This window comes from Dermacentor andersoni, chromosome 1 (genome assembly GCF_023375885.2).
Source record: "Dermacentor andersoni chromosome 1, qqDerAnde1_hic_scaffold, whole genome shotgun sequence".
NCBI classification, from domain to species: domain Eukaryota; kingdom Metazoa; phylum Arthropoda; class Arachnida; order Ixodida; family Ixodidae; genus Dermacentor; species Dermacentor andersoni.
The window spans coordinates 39,181,738-39,206,542 of NC_092814.1; the positions used below are offsets into that span (position 1 = coordinate 39,181,738).

At 43.7% G+C, this 24,805-nt stretch overlaps 1 protein-coding gene across 4 annotated transcripts in view; it reads left to right on the plus strand.

Moving 5' to 3' along the window:
• stg (string) overlaps positions 1–24,805 on the plus strand; it is a 158,099-nt gene that overhangs the window by 77,975 nt on the left and 55,319 nt on the right. For all 4 annotated transcript variants that reach the window (XM_050193050.3, XM_050193051.3, XM_055061334.2 and 1 more), the window contains exon 6: positions 14,115–14,231. In XM_050193050.3, the coding sequence (XP_050049007.1) occupies positions 14,115–14,231 (117 nt within the window). The remainder of the gene's footprint in view (positions 1–14,114; positions 14,232–24,805) is intronic.

Sequence of the window (24,805 nt, forward strand, 5' to 3'; positions counted from 1 at the left end):
CTTCGTACCTGTTTGTCACACCGGACGTAAACGACAGAAGTCTGAGCCCCAGTAGTGATAGCCGCTGAGTACCAGGAACCGACCGCATTCTAGGGGGATCACTTTATCGGGATGCACGTTGCCAAGTCATCGACAAGATGCTCCAGTGAGGCGTCGCACTGGGCGTCATTTACCGTCTTTAGTCATGGTGTGCACATTTGTGTAGGCGCACACGGCTTGCATCTACATTTCTGTGCACCGGTGGGGCAAGAAAAGAAACGCAGATATTGAGCTTCGTCTAAATTGAACACTGTCATTTTCTTATGTGGCTCCATTTTACTTCCAAGTGCAATGTATCGCTACGGATCACCACTTTGCTGAAGGTACTAGAACCATGTTTGGCGCGATGTTCGAAGTGCCACCTTCGTCAGCAGTGGCGACGAAGTAATTTTTGTAGTCGTAATACAGGCAGCCAATGATAAACTTGTGCGTGTGCTTTCAGCCGAGGATTCAATCATCTTTATGAAGAAACGTAGCATGACTAGCTGCGCAATATATATTACTCTGTAATTAAGATTCACTAGAAAACTCTGGGTGTGTGGTGCTCTTCAATGAATGTCCCTGCGACGTCAACTTGGGTCACTGAGTATGTAACTGGAAATGTGCTGCTGTTCAATGAACCTCTCTGACACCAAGTTGGGTCACTGGACATGTGCCGTCTTTCATAATAGTCATTACATACTACATATCTACAATTACCCATGGGCCATAAGATAGACTGTCAATAGCATGAAAGTCTCCGATCATCTCTAAAGGGTGGATGAGCCGACAATTTTGCCGTGCCAGGACAACGGCGCGTGCAGAGGAGCCTCGCAGTTTTGGGAGTAAGCGATAACCTCGCGCTGTGGATAATCTAATACGACCTGCCGCCTCCTTGTTTGATCGCGGCGCGCAACCTTGCGCCCTGCGGCCGAGCGCGTTTTCCCTTTCGGCGGGCGCGTTCACCTTCGTGCCTGGGAGTTCCTGCTCCGACGACTGGCTTCTCCTCCAGGCTCAAGAGACCGTGTCAGGAGGAAACGGAAGCAGGTCACGCGGCATGCGATGCCTTTGCGCCACTGCCGCCTATCTGCACGCGGTAAACCGTGTTGAGCAATCGGACGCTTACAGGAGATGTGGGGCCGACAGGGGTACCGAGAACGGCTGCTAGAGTGACGATGCCTTGTCACAGTGTGTGCATTGTCATAACGAAGACGTTATGACAATGAATAGGCCACGTCGAGGTTACTCCGGGTTACTCGACGTCCAAGACGCGTATTCCGCGTCTTGGACGTCGAGAGTGAGACGTCTGTGATGACGATTCTACTTAGCGTGATTGTAACTCTAGCTGCTGAGAGGAGTGTTGGCGTGAAACCGTTGAGGCGTTCCCACTGCGGAAGTCGTTCGCCAAAGGACAGCGATAAGAAACGTCGGCGGTGCGCCTTCCGCTTTTGGAGCGTGCATTTAAAACTAAGCCTCTTTGCCTTCCAACTCTTCTAGCGTTGCGCACGCGGGTCGTCGGTACGTTGCTGGTAGGTATTCGGTAACCGTGCAGTGCAGTAGCTGTCGCGTTTTCGGTGTTAGCTTCCCGGTTTACTTTGATTGCCGGGCGGCATTTTCCCGGTTCTCAGAGGTACTGGCGTCTGTCCAGATCAGCCCGTTTTCGGATTAGATCACTTTCACGTGCTGGAATTGAGCCGCGATTTTGTGGCTAGATTCCATGCCACTCGTATCATCCATCGTTCACGGCCGGCTGATTCTATCGATAACGCGGGTGCATGGAGCGTCGCTCAAACTATTGACGAAGCGCGAAAAGGAATAGCATCGGAAAAGGCGTCGCTACAAAATCGCGGTCTTTGTTTTAGGAAGCTCTGCTCGGAGCTCCTGTCTAAACGCATGGGAACGGAGCAATCGTCTTTTTTTCGGCAATCACACACACGCGCGCACACAGTTTTTATTTTGACAAATTACGTAATTAACTTCTCAAACATTATAACAGAGCCAAATTGTCAATCAGAAAAATTCCCTATCTATCTTTCTGCTGCTCTATACGTGCTACGTCTCTTGCAATTCGCTCCTCGAATAGTCGGGACGTGTGTCGAGTGAACGACACTTTGCAATGTGGTGCACGTGGTTTAAGTCATGCATTCGGGACCTCAACGAGGTGCGACGTAATGCTAGCGCACTTGTCTCGCATTTACCCCTAACTCGCCCGTTTTCTCTGCGTCTTTCGTGGTTGATTGAAGGGCGACTTTCGTTTAGTGCCGCAAAGCTGGCCCTCGTGCAACCGAGTTGCGGGGCCGCGTCCGTTTCCCGAACGCCAACTTTTCAGCTCTCTGATCCGCATATGCTATTGCGCGTCAACTGTGATGTGTCTGAAGGTTTTAGATGCGGTAGTGCAGCGCACGGCAAGGAAAACGTTCGTTCGTTCGGGCTTATTCGCTTACGTTCGCTTGTCGTCGATGGTTTCTGTGTATCTTTTTTTAATACTTCCCTATTTTCTGCATGTTTTGTAAAAAAAAAATATACAGACCCTAAATTCCGCTACTAGAATATTTCGTACCAGCACAGCCTAAACTCTGTCAAACGGCTCATTCGTGGACGACTAGAGCAAGACCATGCTATGCAATTACTTACAACACTTTCAGAAGGTGTCCGATTTGTTCCCCTTGAAATTCATGGAGGCTCCGATAAGCCGTCTTGGCCGCTTGTCATATATATATGCATGCGCGCCACGGATGCGCGCACACTTCTACGCATTTACTTGATTTGTCTGCACGGGAGCTGCTAGCTGCCGCGTACAGACAATAGTGCGCTTGTTAATTGAACTGTGATGCTGCTTTGGTGCTGGTTTAACATAATCCGCGTGCTAGCCACCGTATATTTTATCCTCTCAAGTTTTAAGCCACGTTTCATGGTTATCGTTTTCTTTCTTTTCCTCAAAGTACGACGTTGGGTTAGTTGGTGCATAAGGTGCACAACTGTCAGTGTTAGTGGAACGAAAGGTAAACTAAATATATACGGACAGAAGTTTATCTCTACGAAATATCGGAAAGCTGCCTTCTGAGCCACCTGTCAGCAGCTACTACGCCTGTGCTCTCGCGGCAAATGCGGCACCGTTCTCTGCGAGCCGCCGCCGGGAACAGCGCGATGCTTCCGTAGGCAGCCTGCTTGACCGGATGACCGGCGAAGCGCACCAGAAGACCGGGTAGCACAGCTGGCGGAACTGCTTCGCCGTCGCTTCCGTGCGCCCGACAGACGACAGGAGCACAAAGGAGACGGAACAGGCACCTCCGGAACCCTGTCTCGCTTTGTTTCCAACTTCCGAAGCCGCCGGAGCGTTGTGTTCTCCGGTCGGCGAAAGGGAAAACAACGCCCGAAAATACCTGCAGCCCTCCTTTATGAGGAAGTGCCATTTCTGATAGGACGGCTTGCTTGTTTCGTCTTCTCAGAGAGCAGCACGCACGAGCGCTGCGTAGAAGACGCTTCCGCCAGGCGGCGGGGACAAACTGGTTTCTGCGACCACTTTCGTCTTCCATTTCCTGCGCTGACCCGAGGCGGGGCCGGTTGCCACGGCAGGGTTGCGGGAGTCGTTGGCCGGCCAGCGCCCATCGCGAAAGGGGCAGCCCCGAAGGTCGCCCGGCGGGCGGTAAGCGTGTCAGCGTGTGACCGACTTGCGCAACCGCGGTCGCCCGCGGAGTGTGCCTCTAAGACAATAGCCGGCGACGTGTCTGCCGCGCCCACTCGGCTCTGCAGTGGGGTCGGTGCCCGTGTTAAGTTCAGGCAGCTCACTTAGGACATGAAGAATGTTTATTCATGTGGTCTTTTGTTCTGAATGTAGTGCTCTAAAGATGGCTTTACAACCACCGGCGTGGCTCGACTGGATTGCGCGCAAGCTTTTGTTTCATAATATTGTGACCACGGCAGAATTTTTGTTGCCACACAACTATTTCTATATCTTGGTAAATGCACTATTTACACGCGCAGAAAGCTAAAAATGTAGAGATGACATGCGCCGACACAACTATCAACTATTTGTTCTTGCTGAAGGATTCCCAGGCAAATGGCAGGTATAACAATGCAAGGTTAGAGTGCGTGTTAGCATAACCTTTTCTCCAATTTCCTGGAATCCACGGAACCATTTGCCTACATATAGTTGTTGTGTAGATCTTTCAGGAATTTCAATCAACCACAGAGTCAAAATCTTCTATTTCCATGACAGCATTAACACGTTTTATGATTGTTGAAACCTAAAATTTGGATGAAAAAGAACATAAGCTTTTTGCCACGGATATCTCACTGGTTCTAGCAGAACCTGCCTTATCACTCATGCACATGGGTTATATATGCCAGTGTTGACTTTCAATGTTTTATGGAAGTTTATTTCAACATTATGTAATATTATGTTCACATATCACCATACTAAGTCTTGCCTTTAATTGAATTGCCAATGCTCTTACCCTAAATGATTTCAACTTCACTTACGCCACTGTTCGCTTTTACACTATTTAAAGCAAATTTTCACACATTATGAATACCGATTTGGTTTGGGTGCACATTCAAACCCTTTGATTTAATTCCGGTTTAATTGCAGTTTGGGTAGGGTAATTGGAGATCATCCTGCAGTGGATGATAATGATGTAATAAAAAGGTATAATGGTTTGCAAAATAGTTCACAAAGTCAAGAAATGGTTTCGCAAACCAGTTCAGTGCAGCATAGATGGAAAGTTTTCATTTTTCCGGAGGGGGCTGGAGCCAGACCAGCTTTCCGACCCCCCCCCCCCCACACACACACACACATACAGAAGCTGTTTTATCTTACTGTACCAATTTTTTTAAAGATTGCGTATGGCAAATAGCGCAGTTCTAACCCTCGATAAAAGTTACTCAATGAGACGGCCATTTCTTCTACAAGAATCAATATGTTGAATTGAATAATTAATGTAATTGTGCTAATTAGTTTTTAATTATTTACTTTACGCCACATATTTCAATCTACAAATTATAGCCGCTGAGTTTGGGTGGCGTATCCACTTGGAACGAATTCTCTGGACAGCACTAGTTCAGAGATATTAATTTTCAAAGTGGCCATTGAAATACATTGGTGTTCCAGTTACTTTTGTGCTTCAATGCATAAAACAGCAGTTTCTGAAAAAAGTAACTGGTACGCCAGTGCATTTCGTTGGACACATTGAAAATTAATATCTCCGAACTGGTGCTGTCCAGTGAATTCGTTCCAAGTGGATATACCGTGCGAACTCAGCTGCTGTAATTTGTAATCTAAATATGGGGCATACAGTAATTAAAATGTTAATTAGCATAGTGATAATTATTCAATTGAACATTTAGATTTGCCATAGAAGTAATGGCCACCTCATAGAGTAATTTATATCGAGGGTTAGAATTGTGCTATTTGCCATAAAGAATCTTTAAAAAAGTTGGTACAGTAAGATAAAACAGCTTCTGTATGTGTGTGTGGTGGGGGGGAATTTGGAAAGCTGGTCTGGCTCCAGCCCCCTCTGGAAAAATGAAAACTTTCCATCTATGCTGCACTGAACTGGTTTGCGAAACCATTTCTTGACTTTGTGAACTATTTTGCAAACCATTATAGGGGAAATTGCATGTACTTACTAATTGACTTAATCATCAGCAGCAGCAGATGCAGCCTGTTTATGTCTAGTGCAGGTCGAAGGCCTCTCCCTGCAATCCCCAATTACCTCTGTCCTGTGCCAACCGATTCTAACTTGCACCTGCAAATTTCAGAGTTTCGTCACCCCACCTAGTTTTCTGCCGTCCTTTACTGCGCTTCCCTTCTCTTGGCACCCATTCTGTAACTCTATTGTTCCATCGGTTATCCATCCTATGCATTAGATGGCCAGCCCAGCTCCATTTTTTTCTCTTAATGTCAATTAGAATATCGGCTGTCCCCGTTTCCTCGCTGATCCACACCGCTCTCTTCCTGTCTCTTAATGTTACGCTTAACATTTTTCATTCCATCGCTCTTTGTGCGGTCCTTAACCTGTTCTTGAGCTTCTTTGTCCTCCTCAAGTTTCTGCCTCATGTGTTAGCACCGGTAGAATGCAGTGATTGTAAACCTTTCTTTTCAATGATAGTGGTAAGCTCCCAGTCAGGATCTGGCAGTGCCTGCCGTATGCGCTCCAACCAGTTTTTATTCTTCTGTAAATTTCCTTCTCATGATCAGGGTCCCCTGTGAGTAATTGACCTAGATAAACGTATTCCCTCACAGACTCTAGGGGCTTACTAGCGATCCTGAACTATTGTTTCCTTGCCAGGCTATTGAACATTATCTGTCTTCTGCGTATTAATCTTCAACCCCACTCTTACACTTTTTCTGTTCAGGGCCTGCGAATACACGCAAAATTGCTGCGCGACTGGCCACTCAAGGCACATTGCGCGTATTCGCGGGCATCTTTCACACTCGGAAAAATGCTTTTATGTATGAAGTATTCAGCAGCAGAAAGCTGTATCGGGAGTTTTTCATGCTGCTCTACAATTTTCTCATTGACACTTTTCATCTACTAAGTATAATATTTGAGAAGTCGAATAATTAATCAAGACTAATTATGTAATTAGGCAGAATGCTACAAATCTTAGTATTCCCATGCGGCAACAAACATTACTTTGGTTCTGTCCATTAGCATGGCATTTGCATATTTTGAAATCTGGGTGCATTATAACTGGGACACCCTGTATATTTACATATATTGTGAGTGCGGATGGTGTTCACAGTGGAAATTTAAAAATAATGTGTAAGGGAAAAAATATGGAAGAGGTAGCCACCGCTGGTGCTTTATTGTGCTTGCCTCCTGTTATCAGGATTTGCAGAAATAAAGCGAAAACATGAATTAACAGCTTGTATGTCCGCACCAACAATGATGTAAGCTTATAGCTGCAATAAAATTTTAAGTGACAAGGTAGAGGCAACTCAATAGAAACCTCAAATGATGTGGGTAACAGAACACTCTGGTAATGACACTTAAGGGGAGGGGGGGAGGCTTCGGCATCGTCCGTAGTCGGTGCCTATGCAGTGCAGTACCTTTGAACCTTGTATGCTATGGTGTCAAATGACACGATACATGCTAGCTATTAATTACAGCTTGTAGTTGTATATGTGTGCAAGTGTTTAGAGTAATTACATGATAAAATCGCCAATGTGTGCTAGACAGGACCATATTTTACCCAATTTCGAGCGTAGAAATGTAATGTTACAGAGCTACAGCAAACACCTGTTTTCTAGCTGTAACTTGATATGCTTAGCTGGTATTATTTATTTTGACTTGCATAATTAAAAACATTCTGTGGGCAGGGCATGTCTTTTAATGTGTTGTATCCTGTGTGTCATTACCTATTAATAGGTTTGTCATAATATGTCTAATGAGTTTCTGAAATTGGATATGAACAAGTGAGGGAACCAAGGGACCCGATTTTTATTAATCACATCATAAGAAGCCAACAAACAGGCACTGACAACATGGGGGCAATAACTTGTACTTACTAATTGAATTAAAAAATTATACATTAATGGAAATGAAAATGGATGAAAAAATAACTGTCCACAGGTAGAGAACAATCCCACATCTTCACTTTACGCATGCAATGCTCAATTGCTAAGAGCATTGCACACGTAATGCAAAGACGTGGGATCGTTCCCCACCTTCGGACAGTTGTTTTTGCATACATTTTCATTTCCATTAATTTATCATTTCTTTAATTCAGTTAGTAAATATAAGCAATTTTTCCTATGTTGTCCTTGGTGTCTTTGTTTGTTGGCTTCTTATGATATGAAATTGGGTATGTACTTCAAACGAAAAAGTCCAGTAAGACTCATTAACTTGATTTTATTTTTTCCTACGTTAATTGGAATTTAGTGTGCAGGCAATAGTTAAGCAGCTTTGTAGTAAATACGTAGACAAATAAAAGGACAAAATAAACAAAACTAGCACCAGCTGTTTGATACATGGAGGGATGACAAGCTATTAAGAATGGTTTGAGGATAGGGAGGTCAATCCCATCGCTCGTAATCAATTGTCAAGATTGGAGTCGGGCATGAATTAGAAGGTAGCTGGCCCATGCTGTCGTCCAACTTATCCACGCTGAGGATGTTGTTGAAGGGAAGGACTGCTTCTCATCGAAAACGAGGAATGTGGGTTTATTTACAGTATCTACATAAGGACGTTTCAGTTCATCAGTCTAGCATGACTGCGAGAGAAAGTACACTGAGCAGCCGCACAACGGCAGTTTATAAACACTCGGTCCTCCCTCGATCCCAAGGTGAGGGAAACGTTCGACCAGTCATCGTAAACAAGTCGCCTCTCTGCGCGAGGGATTACACACACACACTTCAGCACAGATTCACGGTCCTCAACCGACGTCAGATGGACTTCGTAGAACTCGGGGCTTACGTCAGGAAAGGTGCCTTTTATTCCCCGAGTTGACCCCCGCAGCGCGGCCGCCGGTTGCCCATTGTCTTGTGACTTGAACGGCGCGTGGGAAGGGGCCTCGAACTACATTCCCTCGGGGACTCCCCCGCTCGCGGCAGACCGGGTAGGCGGTGTCGTGTTCCGGCACAAAGCCTGCTTTGTCGAACTCATCTCGGCTCCTGCGACGGAGAGTCGAGGGCGCGCGTATTGTCCTCCGGACCCAGTCGACTTAGTGACGCCGTGGCTAGAGGGTTGTGGCGGCCTTCCAGGAAAAGTTTGACACCGCTGTCGCAATTGGCTGGCAAAACTTGCACCTCAGCAAGCCATTCTTAACAATGGTGAATACAATGCTACACACTATTTTTGAAGAAGTAAAAATTCAGGTTTTTAATATGCAACATAGTACCCATAAAACAATAAAAATAGATACAGTGTAATCATCTTGGGTGAGGGCAAAAACAACTAAAAGAATATCATTACAAATTTTACTTCATGATCTCGGGAAAGGACACAATCCATGCTGACATTGACAAAAAAAGATGTAGACCCGACCAAATATAACTTTTTAAAAACAACTCATTTCGTCTGCCATACGGAAGCATTGTTCCATGAAAACCATGAAATGTCTTGTTTTAAACAAGTTTTATTTTATCGGTGTACGTCTTTTTGTTATGTTTCATCCCGACCAAATGGGCTTCCAACGAATTCTCGATCACATGCTGACATTAAGTGAGTGCACTTAAGTACTGCCTCTTACGCAAAACGGGATGCTGCTTCAATTCCATGAACAAAAAGCATGATATCTTACTATGTACCCATGATTAAAGAAAAAAACAAGTCCTGCTCATAATCTTGCTTCATTAGTGGTCCACGCATCCCGCCATAAATTCTATGCTGTTGCACTTACATTGCTAGAGCAACAGCAGTACCACACTCCTGTCAGGTGCTGTGTGCACAATTGTGTACACCATGATAGTGCATCAAAAGCAAAAGCACTAATAAAAATGACTTTTTGAAATGAAACGGGTGTCTGAATACAAGTACCTTGGCTTCATTTTCACACTAATATGTTATGGTCAAGGCATACTGAATACACTTGTAATAAAGCAATAAAGAAAATAGGCTATCTAAATTGTACATTGTGAAAAAGCTCCGCGTGAAACAAAATTGCTGTCGTATAAATCGCTCATCCGACCCATTCTCTAATATAGTTGCCCCATCTGGAACCCTTATAAAGTACCTGACATTAACGCTCTCAAATCAGTTGAAAAGAAAGCCATCTGTTTCATGTACCGTCGTTATGAGTGGAACTTCTCACCCTCATCTCGCCTTGTTGCACAAGGTCTACAACCTCTGTCGGAGCGGAGTGATTGTGAATGCCTTAAATTGTTGCATAATCTCATTAACACCCCACGCTACTCATTAAAGAACAACTATCTGTCTCCTGATAAATTGAAACTTACTAGGAATAGCCACAAACTTAACCTTGCACCATTTCAACCGTGTACTAACCTATTTAAGCATGGCTTCTTCCCTCGTACAATTGAAAAATGGGACTTTCACCAGGTGAAACTAGGTCACTACCTTTAGAGGAATTTTTGTATAAGTTAACTTGATGCATGCTGTGTTTATTATTATTCATTGTATCATTTATTTTAGAATTATTATGATTCCTACAGTGTTGAAGCTGATTTGTGCAGGAAAATCTTTTTTTTTTTTGTTGTTGTTATATGCAATGTACAAACCCACTCCTGCGATAGCCCAATTGGGCTGCAGTATGTATAAATAAATAAAATAAAATATGAAACACTTCTTATTGGACTTCTACACTTAGTTTCAATAATGTGTGCAGTATTTCACTAAAACATGTTGGAAAGTAGATTTCTGGGTGTTGGCGCCCGGAGTACATCATCATGTAGCGGGTTCACTCCTTTTATTGTTTTTCACAATGTTTTACATTGGGCATATCTTTCGAGTGGGTGGATGGGTAGTTTCCAAGTGTGCTAGACATGAAAATGTTGAAGTTCTCTCATCTGGCGTTCCTATGGAAATGTTGCATAGTCCACATTCTGCAAACTCCGTAAATCTCACTGATATATTGAAAATTCTTAATCTGTTCTACAGCAGCATAGTTTTCATGATTCTTAAAGGGGTACTGAAATTATGTATTCAACTACTTTTTTGGAATAAATGAAGGTCCTAGACTATCAGTGTCGTTAATAATTTCATATAATAGCTCTTTTATAGCTAGTTTCGGTTGCATTTCTAGGAGCATACTGTGTCGTGACGTCATGACACAGTATGTGGGAGCAGGATACTGTGACATTTTAATGCGCGCTTCGGCTTGCCTGGTCATGTTCTGTGCTGCTACATCAGCCCTCACAGGTAGCAGCATACGAGGTGACCGAGCAAGCGAGAGCAAGTGTCAAAACATTCCTATGTCCTGCTCCTAAGTGACCACATACTGTGTTGTGACGTCACAACACAGCATCCTCCGAGTAAATGAAACCTACACTGTCCATAGAAAAGCTATTAAAACATTTACTGTGCTCTAAAGTTGGTCACAATTTTTTTCTAGGCTATAGAGGTCTAGGACCTTCATTTAACACAAAGAATTAATAGCAAGAAATGTAATGTTCTGTACCCCTTTAACATTCAAAAATATAAATGTCGTGAGACTAAGGTTTCTATGGACAGGATTAATTGGCACCTGAAGGTGGTGTACCAGAGTGCTGCAGGCTAGCAGTAATATGCATGCCATGTAATAATTTTTTTTTACTTTCAATATCTTTTCAACTACTTAAGTGTAGCTATTACTTGTGGGCTCCAAGGAGGTCTGCCCCCATAGAAATTGTAGCACCATATTTGGCCTTTTGAGGTGACTGTTATTTTCAACACATTGTAATGGTTACTGCTCCTTTTGTTAGCTTGCCTCATTCCATTCCATGAGTGCCGTTTTCTTCTGCTCAGCATATTTTCTCAGCAGTGTAGTTTTTTGTTTTCATGCTGGTTTTTTAATAGCCTGTGTTAACGGCCAAACCACAATGTTGCAACATAATGGGCGGTTTTTTGAGAGCTCTTGAAAATAATTTCTGCCATGAAGCCCAGCTAGCATGGCTGAGTTTGGAAGCAGAAGCATCTCTGCCTTATATGCAGTTTTTGGCATATTTGACCCGGCTCACACATTCAAACCATGTCATAGCAGACCGCAAGTGGGGCAGGCTGAGGGGAACGAAAGCTGGTTTGTTTAGCCTAATGCATTTCTTTGCTTTATGTCGTCCAAAATGCTTGAACCATTTTGTTCTGAGCTGCTAACCGGGTGCTTTTTGTTTGGGCTTTTCAAAATATTGGTTCGAGTTCAGTTCAGGCCATAATTTCGGTTTGGGTAGATTTTAATTCAGGTTAAGTTCCACAACTTGATTTAAGGATATGTAAACCGGGCTTCCATTTGGTTTCCTGGATGAGTTCAATGTTCACAAACAGCACCAAATGTGCAGTGATTGTTAGTGATCATTTGGAGCAGCAGTACAGAGTAGGTAAAATGATAAGCATTGGCATAATTTAACATTTATAGGAAATGTTGCAGAACTGTCACTTTTTTGAGATCTTTGTTTCATAAAGGATACATAACTCAGGTACATTAAATTTTAGCATGCAGCCTTATGCTATGTAATTATAAAGATGTGCTGCATGATACACACATAATATATCCCTTGCTCAAAAGAAATAGCTTCCTTAGAAATAGACTTTGGCGTTTGTCCTGTGCATCTTGCTGTGTCCTGCCTAAAATTTCACCATACAACCGTATTTCATAATAGTTTCCCACCATAGTAGCTCGGTGACTGCAGCATTGACATTCTGGTAGGAGTGAAATGCCACAATGCTTCTGTACTTAGGCTTATGTGCACATTAAAGAACTCGGTTGTCAGAGAATACTCGGAATCATTGACCTAAGCACTTCTCATAGCCCAGCTGTTGCTGTGAGAGGGTAACCTTCACCAATAAAAAAAATTGCTCGAATTCATGTACATAATTTGTTGTTTGAATAAGTACTGCAACACGAGGTGATTGTTGAACATCTCTTAGAGCAGTCAGTATTTGCTCCAATAACTGTGCTACAAAAGGTGAATAGTGACTCATTGTTATGGGTGGATCAAGATGATGACATTCTCGGATTGAAATGTGAGAAAAGCAGTATCTGGATTTGTCATTGTAGCAAGTGTGTTGTCAGATTTTGCATCTTCGTCACGTGATAGGCAATTCTCAAAGTATGAGATGTGTGTATATGTGCTGGGGTGCTATAACGTAAAGCTATTCCAATTCTTCAATCAGCTTGCCGTGATTGGTCATAAAGCTTTTGGGCCACAGCACTTCACCTGTCTGGCACACGACACCACGAAAACCGCGATAGCTCCCCATCTGATATGACGTGTACACACTTATTATGCATGATTTGACTGAACAAAATTAAAATAGTTATTTCTGATTTGACGCCTTTTCGCCACTAGCCCTCGGCTATTGGTCAAAAGTTTTTGGGCTTCACCCACTTCACCTGCCTGTCACGTGACGTCACAAAACTGCGAAAACTCACCGCGTCAAAGTGACGTGTATGTGTTAAAGACGAATTAATATGCCGAACAAAACTGAATTTTCTTCTGAATAGCTGCAGGTTGCCCTGATACGAAAGGAATAAAAGATGGCTGCCGGCCATCGCTCAGACACTGACTACTCGCACCTGCCAGATAGCATGGGTTTATTTGTGTATAATAAAACTTTTTTCATGGACATGTAACGTTTTCGAGCACTTTCGGCACGTTTACGACCTCATTCTGCCAACTCTTCCTTGCTTAGCATCCGTTTTAGCGTCATTCTTAAGCTTCTGTTGCATGCCGCTGTGATTTTCGACCAGCCACCACAAGCTAAGTAACGGAAAGCGGAACAATCGCAGACGCCGGCCCCATCGAATCCCTCTCCACTTGAGCGTGCTCCTCGCCTTCTGGCAGCAAATTACAAACAAAAAAACCGCTCAATGTAGGGAATGTTATTCATTTTCAAAGCAAAGAAAAGTGACCTCCCATAAACTAAGAGAGCTTTTGATTGGGCTGTTGAGGCAACGCTGTGTGTCACCGCCCAATGCTTGCGTCAGCGGTTACGGAAATTTGACGTCAGGAGATTGGAATAAAACATATTGGAATAGTTTTACGTTATAGGGCCCCTGGATACTAAAAAAGAGACATTAAGGCATCTAGATTGGTGCATTGCACTTCTAGAATACCAAATATGTCAATTTCGCAGTGAATAGCAGTTTAATAAGCCACACATGACTTCAAAAGTGAGAAAAGGGAGACAGCAACACCGATACAACATTCTTGTTGTATCAGTGTTGTATTCCTGTAACAGCTCCTTGTGATGTTATGGATTCTGAAAGCATCTGCCCATAACTGGTTAATTGTTAATAAATGAAGCATACATTTATACGACAGTTTGTGTTACAATTTTAATCGGCCTGTTTAACTCTAACTCCCCGAGGAGATAGTGTTGTAAGTCTACTTCATGAATGAACTATGTGCCAACATGTGCCATGAAGACAAAGTAGAAAGTATTCTTGAAGAAACAGAAGCTTAGTATTTCCTGGCTGTCTTTTTTTTTACCTTCTAGGGGCAGCGTGAAAGTGATGAAGGAATACATTCATCTGGTAGCTTAGCCAGCAGCTGTGGCTCACAGGAAAATGCAGCCAGCAATGGTTCAGACTCAAGCAAGAAGTCATCTGCTGAGGTGTGTAGCTTTAATTCCTTGATTGCTTAATATTGTCTCCAAGCGAATGTTTTTTATAGCTTGGTTAGGTTGTTTCCTGCTTAGTAGGTTGTACAGTCTCTGCGAAACATTTTTCTTGCCTGTAATAGTTTGCTTGGCATGCCAATGCATTTAGCAATGAGGCCAATTCGCCAATGCAGGAATTAGTGTGTGTGAGCTCAAGTGTGCACCCACACACAAACCGATTCGTGATTAGAAATAAATGCTGTGTTGTCAATTATTTTGAGAGCTTTTTTGCCAATTGTGCCCCGGCTGAGTTCTGAAATATAAATTTTCAACGTTTCTCTGATGTTGAGGGCTTCATATAAGCAGGTGAATCTGTGGTTCTATAATAAATTGTCACTTTCATAGTGCAAGTGTAATTACTGAAATCAGTAATCTTTGCTATACCCTTAAAGGGGCGCTGAAACACTTCTTGAATGTGGTAAAAAAAAAATGTCAATCTGTTAATGAGGCTCCTGTGAATATGTGAGCCAGATATTATTGCACTGCATTTAGCACGGAATTTACAATCTCACGTCAAAAGCAGCGTACAGTTGCTTGCTGTCGTATCTGCAATGTTGTCATCGATTGGCCCACCAACGCTATTGGCTGATTTCGTGATCGTAAGAACATTCTCAGTAATACATAAATGCTAATCTTGAGTTAAATAAATGAAAAATGTATATGTTTGCATTCTCAAAAAGACAGAAAGATAATTTAATCTTTTCACTGTGTGTAGCTGCATCTGCTATGCACAGCCTCCGAATATGGCAGCAGCGTGATGCGTAGCGAAGTCTATTGCGTCCGTCATGGGTTGCTGTGACGAGACCTCAACATTCAGCCTTTGTCGGGGCTTTGCCCTCTTGGGTTCTCCACTGTGTAGCTTCCAGCACACTAGTGGAGACAAAAGGAGAAAGAAAGCCAGGTATTAGTGCAATAACTCCACTTATAAGTGGAGCATATAGCTTAATTATAGTTATATGGATTTGAAAAATTTTTTTGCCACGACATTCATGAGACGACATACTTATATTCGAAACTATAACATGAGAAAGACTGAAGAAGCTTCAAAAAATGGACGCAGCCTGAAATCAATGAGAAAGAAACTTGCCATAGGACAAACCAAGATGTATGCACTGAAAGATAAGCAGGGTAATATTATCAGCAATCTTGAAGATATAGTAAAAGAAGCGGAAGAATTCTATACTGACCTGTACAATACACAGAGGAGACAGGATACCTCCATTAGAAACCGTAATGGACAGGATACAGAAACTCCTCCTATAACTAGTGATGAGGTCAGAAGGGCCTTGCAAGACATGAAATGAGGAAGAGCGGCAGGAGAAGATGGAATAACAATCGATTTAATCAAAGATCGAGGAGACATAATGCTTGGAAAGCTGGCAGCTCTTTATACGAAGTGTCTGTCGACTGCAAGGATCCCAGAAAACTGGAACAAAGCAAACATTATACTAATCCACAAAGAGGGAGACATAAAACAATTGAAAAATTATAGGCCCATTAGCTTACTTCCAGTATTATATAAAATAGTTACCAAAATAATCTCCAATAGAATAAGGGCAACACACGAAACAGGCTGGCTTCAGGAAGGGATACTCTACAATTGCTTACATCCATGTCATTAATCAGGTTATCAAGAAATCTGCAGAGTACAATAAGCCACTCTATATGGCTTTCATAGATTACTAAAAAGCATTTAATTCAGTAAGGATACCAGCATCCAAAGAGGCATTACGTAATCAAGGAGTACAGAACGCTTACGTAAATACCTTGGAAAATATCTACAGAAATTCTACAGCTACCTTAATTCTACACAAGAAAAGGAGGAAGATACCGATAAAGAAAGGGATCAGACAGGGAGAGACAATCTCTCCACTGCGTGCTTGGAAGAAGTATTCAAGCTATTAAACTGGGAAGGCTTAGGAGTAAGGATCTACGGCAAATATCTCGGCAACCTTCGGTTGGCCGATGACGTTCTATTCAGCAACAGTGCAGACGAGTTACAACAAATGATTTACGACCTTAACAGAGAGAGTGTAAAAGGGGTGTTAAAGATGTCGAATATGCGGAAGACAAAGATAATGATGAATAACCGGGCAAAGGAACAAGATTTCAGGATCGCCAGTCAGCCTCTAGAGTCTGTACGGAGTACGTTTACCTAGGTCAATTAATCACAGGGAACCCTGATCATGAGAAGGAAATTCATAGAAGAATAAAAAGTGGTTGGATCGCATATGGCAGACATTGTCAGCTCCAGACTGGAAGCTTACCATTATCATTAAAAAGGAAGGTGTACAATCAGTGCATTGTACCAGTGCTGACATATGAGCAGAGACTTGGAGACTGACAAAGAAGGTTGAGAACAAGTTACGAACCGCGCAGAGAGCAATGGAACGAAGATTGCTAGGCATAACGTTAAGAGACAGAAAGAGTGGTTTGGATAAGAGAGCAATCGGGTATAGACAATATTCTAGGTGACATCAAGAGTAAAAGTGGAGCTGAGCAGGTCATGTAACACGCTGGTTAGACAACCGTTGGACCATTAGGGTTACAAAATGGGTACCAAGAGAAGGGAGATGCAGTAAAGGACGGCAGAAGACTAGATGGAGCGATGAAATTGGGACATTCGCTAGCGCTAGTTGGAATCGGTTGGCGTAGGACAGGGGTAATTGGAGATCGCAGGGAGAGGCCTTCGTCCTTCAGTGGACATAAAACAAGCTATGATGGTGATGATGATGATGATGCTTACATAGTGTGGCCATTGTATGATTAGTTAGTGTTTCAGGGCTCCTTTAACTATGTAAAAAGGGCAGCACCTATTTCCAGAAATCTTATGGGTCTTAAATACCACAAGGGTAGAACAGCACCATGTGTCTTCCTATCTTGTCTCCATCTTTTGCACTGTGCTTGTGTTACATAAAATACCACAATGGGAGAGAGACTGAGAGTGTGAATGGCAATGTTTAATTACTTTAAAACATGAGATTCACATCTTTGCTTAAAGTATATGTTCAGAGGTCAATAGAACAGTTATTTTTATAGTTCTGTTTCACTGTGATAATTTTACATTATGAGTAGCAAAGAGTGTACAGGTGCACATTGAATGTGCTTACAAGGCATGGACACTTGCTGCTGCAGTAGACTAGAGCACCATGGTAGATAGCAGATAGGTAGCATTACAATTTGTTGCTTGCATTCAGCAATAACTGTGCAGTGTGATGTTCAATGCCATATCTATGTTCTCCCACTGATTTGCTGCTGTGGTGCTTCATCTGTTTCACATGCTCAGTGGGTAGGGTTCCATCGTGTTTCCTAATGGAGCAGTTAGTTACTTTATTTGCTGCCCTGATGCATCTCATTTGCAAGTTTAGTGCTTACAAGTAGTGAAGCAAGATGCTTAGAAAAGCGCAATGGAAAGGGAAGGTGAGCGGAAGGAGAGAGCGTTGCAAGATACTATAGTCTGTTTCATACTTAGCTGGCAACACTGTGGAAGCTACACAAGTAGTACTGTCATAGACTTCTCCCTTTGTCCGTTTCGCAGTTCAGTTGTTATTGGTCTTTGACACTTTCTACGGAACATAACTACATATATTGCAACTACGCCGTGTGGACGTAAGGTTGTGTTAAGTTATGCAATATTTCTGTGCTTTTGTGCTTCCAGTAAGCAACAAACTGTGTTTTGGTCTTGAGCGCATGCGTTGCCCTATGATCGCTGGTTGTATAGATCTCTCTCTGCTCTTTCAGTGGTAAATAGGTTCAGGTCTGCGACACCTCCCAGGTAATGATTACGTCATATTTTGTGACATATAAGTAGGATACATAATGTTTCATTGAACTACAAGGCACATACCTACATCTTGCTTTCGATGGGTCACTTTTCGATTGTGAATGCGACAGTGGTAGAACAGCTGCACCAAATGCGCCAAACTGAGCCGACAGCGGCCCTTTGTGCCATCCTGTGCCAAAACAGCATTTTAGTGAAAAATTGTGCTGAGCCTGCGCCAAAGCATATATCAGAGTTAAATCCTCCTTCCGTTGATGCTTCGCAGCTAGCAAAACTGAAATCAAAACCACAGCATGTTATCATCATAGAACGAAACACTCGAACGGGCCTATAGTTTCTCACTATATGTACCCCATCAGAGTCCGGTTCATCATTCACACATTTTTCTCTTTCGGATGTACAGTGTAGTGCCATTGTATCGTCTTGCTGGCGCTTTGTTTTGGTGTTCATTGAACCCGCCCGTGTGGTACCGCGGAGTTTGTTTAAGGTGGATGTCACATTTTAGGATTAAAGGTAAGCTTTTTGGATGTTTATGGGTGATAGCGGGGCTTTGCAAAGGAGCCGCTGCATTTAGAATCACGCGTGGTGCATAGCTAAGAATGGTATTAGTGAATGAGGTTGAATGCGATACACGGCGAGAGCCGGCACTTCCATGGGTGCCGCCATGTTCGTTTCCGCAGAACTTTTATGTCGAGCTTGGGTTGCTGCGCTATAACGTCGTTGACGCAAACGCAAAGCCCTATTTGCGTCTCGCGCATGCGCAGTGTTGCTGACACTTCTTTTTATTATTATATTTTTTATTCTTTCGTGGCCCCTATTCGAAAATTTCTCACTGTGCATGATATGAGTATGTTGCATGATGGCAGTGCAGGCGCGTGTACTCGATCGGTCTTGTGGTGAGCCTTTGCCTACAAGCCGTCACTGTCGCACTGTGTTGCATCCTAGGTTAATAAACGCGTTTGTTCATAATCTGTCTGTGGTGCCTTCTCTGTGTCATATCGACGAGTCTGGCCGTAGCGCCCTTTCCGTCGCGTTGTGGAGGAACGTCATGTCCTTTCCTGACCACGCATGCAGGGCAAGCCTCTTACGAACCCCTCTCTACAACATATCGACTATATCAGTTAAAATTTGCATGGTATATGGTAAGCACACGTGCGTAGGACCCTGCACCAAAAGTGCTTGTTGCTGCTCCAAATTGGCTTTTTGCCCATGCTAGGACCTGTGCCAAAAGGTAAAATGGCTGTTCCACCACTGATGTGAGCACTGAGAGGTCTCTCTACACTTCGTAACATTGTTTGCTATGTAGGAAAGGAGTATAGGCAATTCTACACAACTGTGGTGTGTAGCAATGTTCATAGAACCAAGGTCAGTTCCACAACTCGCCGCACCGGCCTAACCTCTCGCATGGCACATGGGCGACTCCCGGTTGGAGGGCGCTGGATCTGCAACAGGCTCTCGCTAGCAAACGACACAGCATGAGCAATACTGGCAGCTCCAGTGATGTTGCAAGTAGCTGTTCAGGAAATACAGGAGTGTTTATTTCACTAACTGTAATGCTACTGGAACTTCTCTTTGAATTACCATCACCAGATAAATTTGAGTAATATCCAACGATTTAGCAGCAAAGGCGGAATGTGGCAAGGCCGCATCACTGAAATGATGACTTTCCACAGTGTGTGCGAGAAATGTCACCTGGCAAAAGAGCAAATTTTTAAAGTTTCTGGTTGGAACTATTAATGCTTATAGTATATAGCTTATTCCATTGACGTCATGGTAGCATCAGCGCTATCGCAAGCATCTGTTCAAGAAATACAAAACTGGTTATTTCTCGCACAGTCTGTCATAATACTGGGATCTTTCTTCGAGCTGTCATCGCTGCATAAACTTGAGTAATGTGTAGAAATTTAGCAGCAAGAACCAGATGTGGGGCAAGGTGGCTTTACTGAAATCATGGCTTTTCATAGCGCTTGTGATACATCATGACAGCCAGTGGTAAATGCAGAAAATTTTAGGTTCTCAGCTGAAGTTAAGTTGGCAATAACACTTACTTTTAACTTGCCACAGTAGCCAAGTGGCTATGGCGTTGTGCTGCTCAGCTTGAGGTTGCGGGTTCGAACTTGGCCATGGTGGCCACATTTTGATGAAAGCGAAACACAGAAGTGCTCATGTACTTAGATTTAGGTACCTGTTAGAGAACCCCAGCTAGTCCAAATTAATACGGAGTACCCCTCTACGGTGCGCCGCATTATCATAATGTGGTTTTGGCACATAAAACCTTAGTATTTATTTCATTCTACACAGATTCTGCAGGCGTCACTGCTTTCACTAGTTGCTTCAAACCATTATTTTCCAGCATTCCTAAACAGAAAGATAATGGCTCTCTAATTTTACTCCTGCAAGAAAGGCAATTTTTAAGAGATGTAATAATGTCGCGTATATTTAGGATCCAGAGAAACCAGCTTATTTAGAATAGTCTGTGCTTTTATTTTTAATACAAGGACAAGCACAATAACTTGTTCCCAGCCTACATGTTTATTTTTCAGTCTTATACAGTAAAAGAATGTCTGTATAATTCTAAAAATGCAGTAACCTTATGTGACTTAATTTTCACATTGTATTAATTTCATGTACCTAAAGATGTACCTAAATCGCCGTCTATTTACAATCTTGCACATTACACATAGCTACTTGCTACGTTATTTACATGTTTGCGTTTAGGATGTCATCACCAAGAAAGTGGGGGTCACAAACACGTGATTTGTCCGACAATTTCTTGTCAGGGTGACGAATTTCTTTATCCCATGCTGCTTGGAGATTCGGGTCGCGTCAAGCCCAAAAGAAGCATCATGCTGTTCTGCACATCCTGTAACCACTCACGCAGCCAGGCATAACATGTTGACATATACTGTGTTGACGCACAGAGAGCACGGCAACATTTTGCATACTGCCGAACCCGCACGTGCCAATTTTCTATCCCAACTGACCAGTGAGGAGCAGATGTGGGTGTAACTGGCTGTGACAGCAGCGCCACGGAACTTTGCTTAGTTTGGCAACTGACCTTGGCTCTATTAACATTGATGTGTAGGTAGTACATACTATCAATTGCTAGATAGGAGTAGGACTCGCATGTTGATACAAGTACTTTCACCACAGTTTTCTTTCGTTATTGCCGCCACCACCAGCATATTTTTATTCAATTCGATTGTTTGTGGTTACCAAAGTGAATTGTATTACATGACTTCAAGTGTTAACGTCACCTTGTGCCACTAACTGCACTTTGTAAATGTACTTAGAAACATTTCTTGCCCTTAGCTATGCACTTTAAGTGACTATAAAGAGAATTATTAAGTTAGGCTGTATTAGTAAATTACATTTCTGCACTTAATATGGCAAATCATTAACTATTGTACACTGAATATGGGTTTCCTTTGTAGCTTCTTGCTACAGATGGGTAGATGACGGTTTTTCTTTTGATGTACATTTTTGCAATAGTAAGATGGCCACTCTTGCCATGAGAAGAGGCTTGGAAAGCCAGAAAAGATGCAAAAACGAAAGACATGAAAGATTCTTTGAAGTTCACCGTAACATCATATATTGTGACAGTAGTCTACTCAGGTCTGATTAACTGTCCATCTGAAAAAGAAGCACTACCTTGTGTTCATAAACAAAAAAATTGTGCAGAAACCATCGACGATGATTGTCAATGTCAGCGAATAGCCCAAATAAATGAATGCACAAGCAAGTGAGAGAGCCAGCTATAGAGAGAGCAAGAGAAAGGGAACGAACATTTTCCTTTCTGAGTCCAACCACTGATGTGCCAACATTGACTTATCAACCACAAAAAAAGCTGAAAAAGTAGAAGGATGTTGTTCGCTTTAAAACCAGACTCAACGTAGCAAGTTTCGGGTTTGCTTCCTGTGCCAAAACATTTCAGTACAAGAGATGGGTGGTGATGACATCGTGACGTCATGTATTTTGACAGCAACTGCTCAGGCCTGGTTATTTGTTTGTCAGCAAAGTACTTTGTATATTTAAAAAAAAAAACACTCAAGTCTGCAAGTTTCGAAAATGTTCGCTCTGCCAAAATGATCCAAATACAAGAAATACTTGGAAATTTGACTTGGCACTGAGGTTTATGGCAGGAAAGAAATTGCAAGATTGTTCTCCATTTTCTTTTCTTTACTAGTAATAAACTTTTTTTCCACCAAATTAATAAAATGGGAGCTTAGAAGGAATTCTTCACCAGCCAAAACCTATTTAGTGTTCCTCTTTAACTGCCTTTCAATCGGCAAGCTCTTTTTGAGAGAACTGAAGATTGTGCTATTTCTGCATGAAAACGATAAAGCTTAACATTGGAAATTTAATAACCCTCATTCATAATTATTTCTACACTTTTATAAACGAAAAACAGTTAATATTCCCTTTGCTTTTCTTGGTCCCACCTTGTTTGCTTCATATGGCTGTTGAAGTCGTGGGTTCAACGAAAGCCCGTCTGGTCGGGATGAAACACGAAGCAATAAAACAACAGACACCAAGTAAAAGAAGTGCTAAAAATGAATAAATCTGTAAGACATTTCGGCTTCGCTACGGAAGCCTTGTTTACAATGGATTGAAGGAAAGTTCACAGAAGCTTATGTATTCTTCAGCACGTTGACCAAGCAGCGCATGTATGACAGGAAGAGGAGGGGGATGATGTCGAAAAGAAGTTTCGAATGCCCTTGCCGAAGCACACGGATGCAACGGGCCATAAGTTTGACTTGGAAAGCTCGAGAATTATCTGCCACGAAAGAAACCTGAAATCGTGGCTGTATCTGGAATCGCTGGAGATACAGAAAACACATCGCACGTTCAATCGAAGGGGGGGAACTCTCCCCCCGTCATACATGCACTGCTTACATCACGTGTTGAACAATGCATATGCTTCCGTGAACTTTCCTTCAACTCCGTAGTAAAGCAAAACATCTTATAGATAGTAAAGCAAAACATCTTATAGATTTCTTTATTTTTAGTACTTCTTTTGGTAGATGTCTGTAGTTTTATTGCCTCATATGGTTGTTACTAAAAATTGAGCTCTTGAGTTCCCCTGAATCTCCTCATTCGTTGGGGTCAGAGTGGCAACCTTCATGAGGTAGCATCCCGCATCCCCTTCGGGTGTGTGACCACATCAAGATTGTGACTGCATCGGGGCAACGCATCCCCGAAGTTTCCAAGATCAGGGTCCTGGGCCTGCTGCTCAACAAGAGCAGCCGCAACAACGAGACCATCAACAAGCTTACCACCAAGGCAATGGACGCCATCCGGCTCATACATCGAGTCTCTACACAACGGGCGGGCATGCGTGAAGACAGTCTCGTACGCCTTGTCCAGTCGTTCATGATCAGTCACATCGCCTACGTTGCGGCCTACCTCAACTGGCACGTCACTGACAGGACCAAGATCAACACGCTGATCAGACAGGCTTACAAGACAGCACTGGGCTTGATGGAGACCACGAGTACGGCTCGGCTCCTGCAGTTCGGCGTCTATAACACCTTAGAAGAAATAGCTGAGGCGCAGCTCACCGCGCAAATCGAGCACCTCTCTACCACCAAGACGGGCCACAGTATACTGATGTCCCTGAGTTACAACCCCCAAGCTCCCAGCCGGCAACCGTGCGAGATTACAGATGAGGCGCGGGCCCACATTTACGTGGACCCCATCCCGAAGAACATGCACCCAGAGTACAACCAAGAACGGCGGCAGGCGCGGGCCAAGGCCCTCACCGAACAACATGCCCAAGACCCGCACGCCTGGTACGTGGATGCTGCGGAATACAAGCGGGAAGGCTTCGCGGCAGTGGTCGTTCTGGCGGCTACCGGCACCAAAGACAATGGCAGCGAGCGTGCGGTGCACGAACGCCACAGACGCTGAGGAGGTTGCCATCGCTCTGGCGATCACCGAGGCCGAGTGTCGCACCATGCTCAGTGACTCGAGTAATGCCGTCCGCAACTTTGCCAAGGGGCGAATATGCGCGCCGGCGGCCGCCATCATCGGCAAGCTCCAACTTCAAGACCGCAGCAGCACCATGTGTATCAAGTGGTTCCTGGCGCACGCTGGTGAGTGTGCATCCTCACCGAACCACAACGAGACGGCCCATTCGGCGGCACGAGCGCTTACCTTCCGCGCCCCCGAGAGTGACCGTTCCGTGTGGTGGTTCGAAGCCAAGGACAGATTGACCAGTTATGCCAAAGTAACCAAGTGTTACCACTTAGCTTGACGGACAATGCCGCCTCCCCACCCAGCACTCAGTCGGGAGGAGGCCGTAATCCTAAGGCAAATACAGACCGTGTCACTCCTCGCCCCCGCAGTGCTGCACATGCTTCACCCAGAGCTCTATCTGAGTGGGCTGTGCGGTTTGTGCAGCGGGTCCGGCGGACCAATGACACATCATGTGGGACTGTGCCAGGTTCCCGACGGCAGCTACCTCCAGGACTTACCCGCCCGAACTTCAAGGTGCACTGCAGTCTGCAGACAAGGACACACAACTATGGGCCGTCCAGCAGGCCCAGGGTGTGCTCGAAAAGCACAAGCCTCATGACCCACTACAAACGGGCCCAACTGGGGTAGTGCAGAGTAGGGTCGACACTTGGCCAGCGTCACGACGCGTTAAGCTGTCGTTTGCCGGCACTTTATTAATGTTATCCCTATCCTATGAGGGATTTTTTGCCAATTGTCTGATAATGTGCAACATGACACCTGCAGTCAGAAG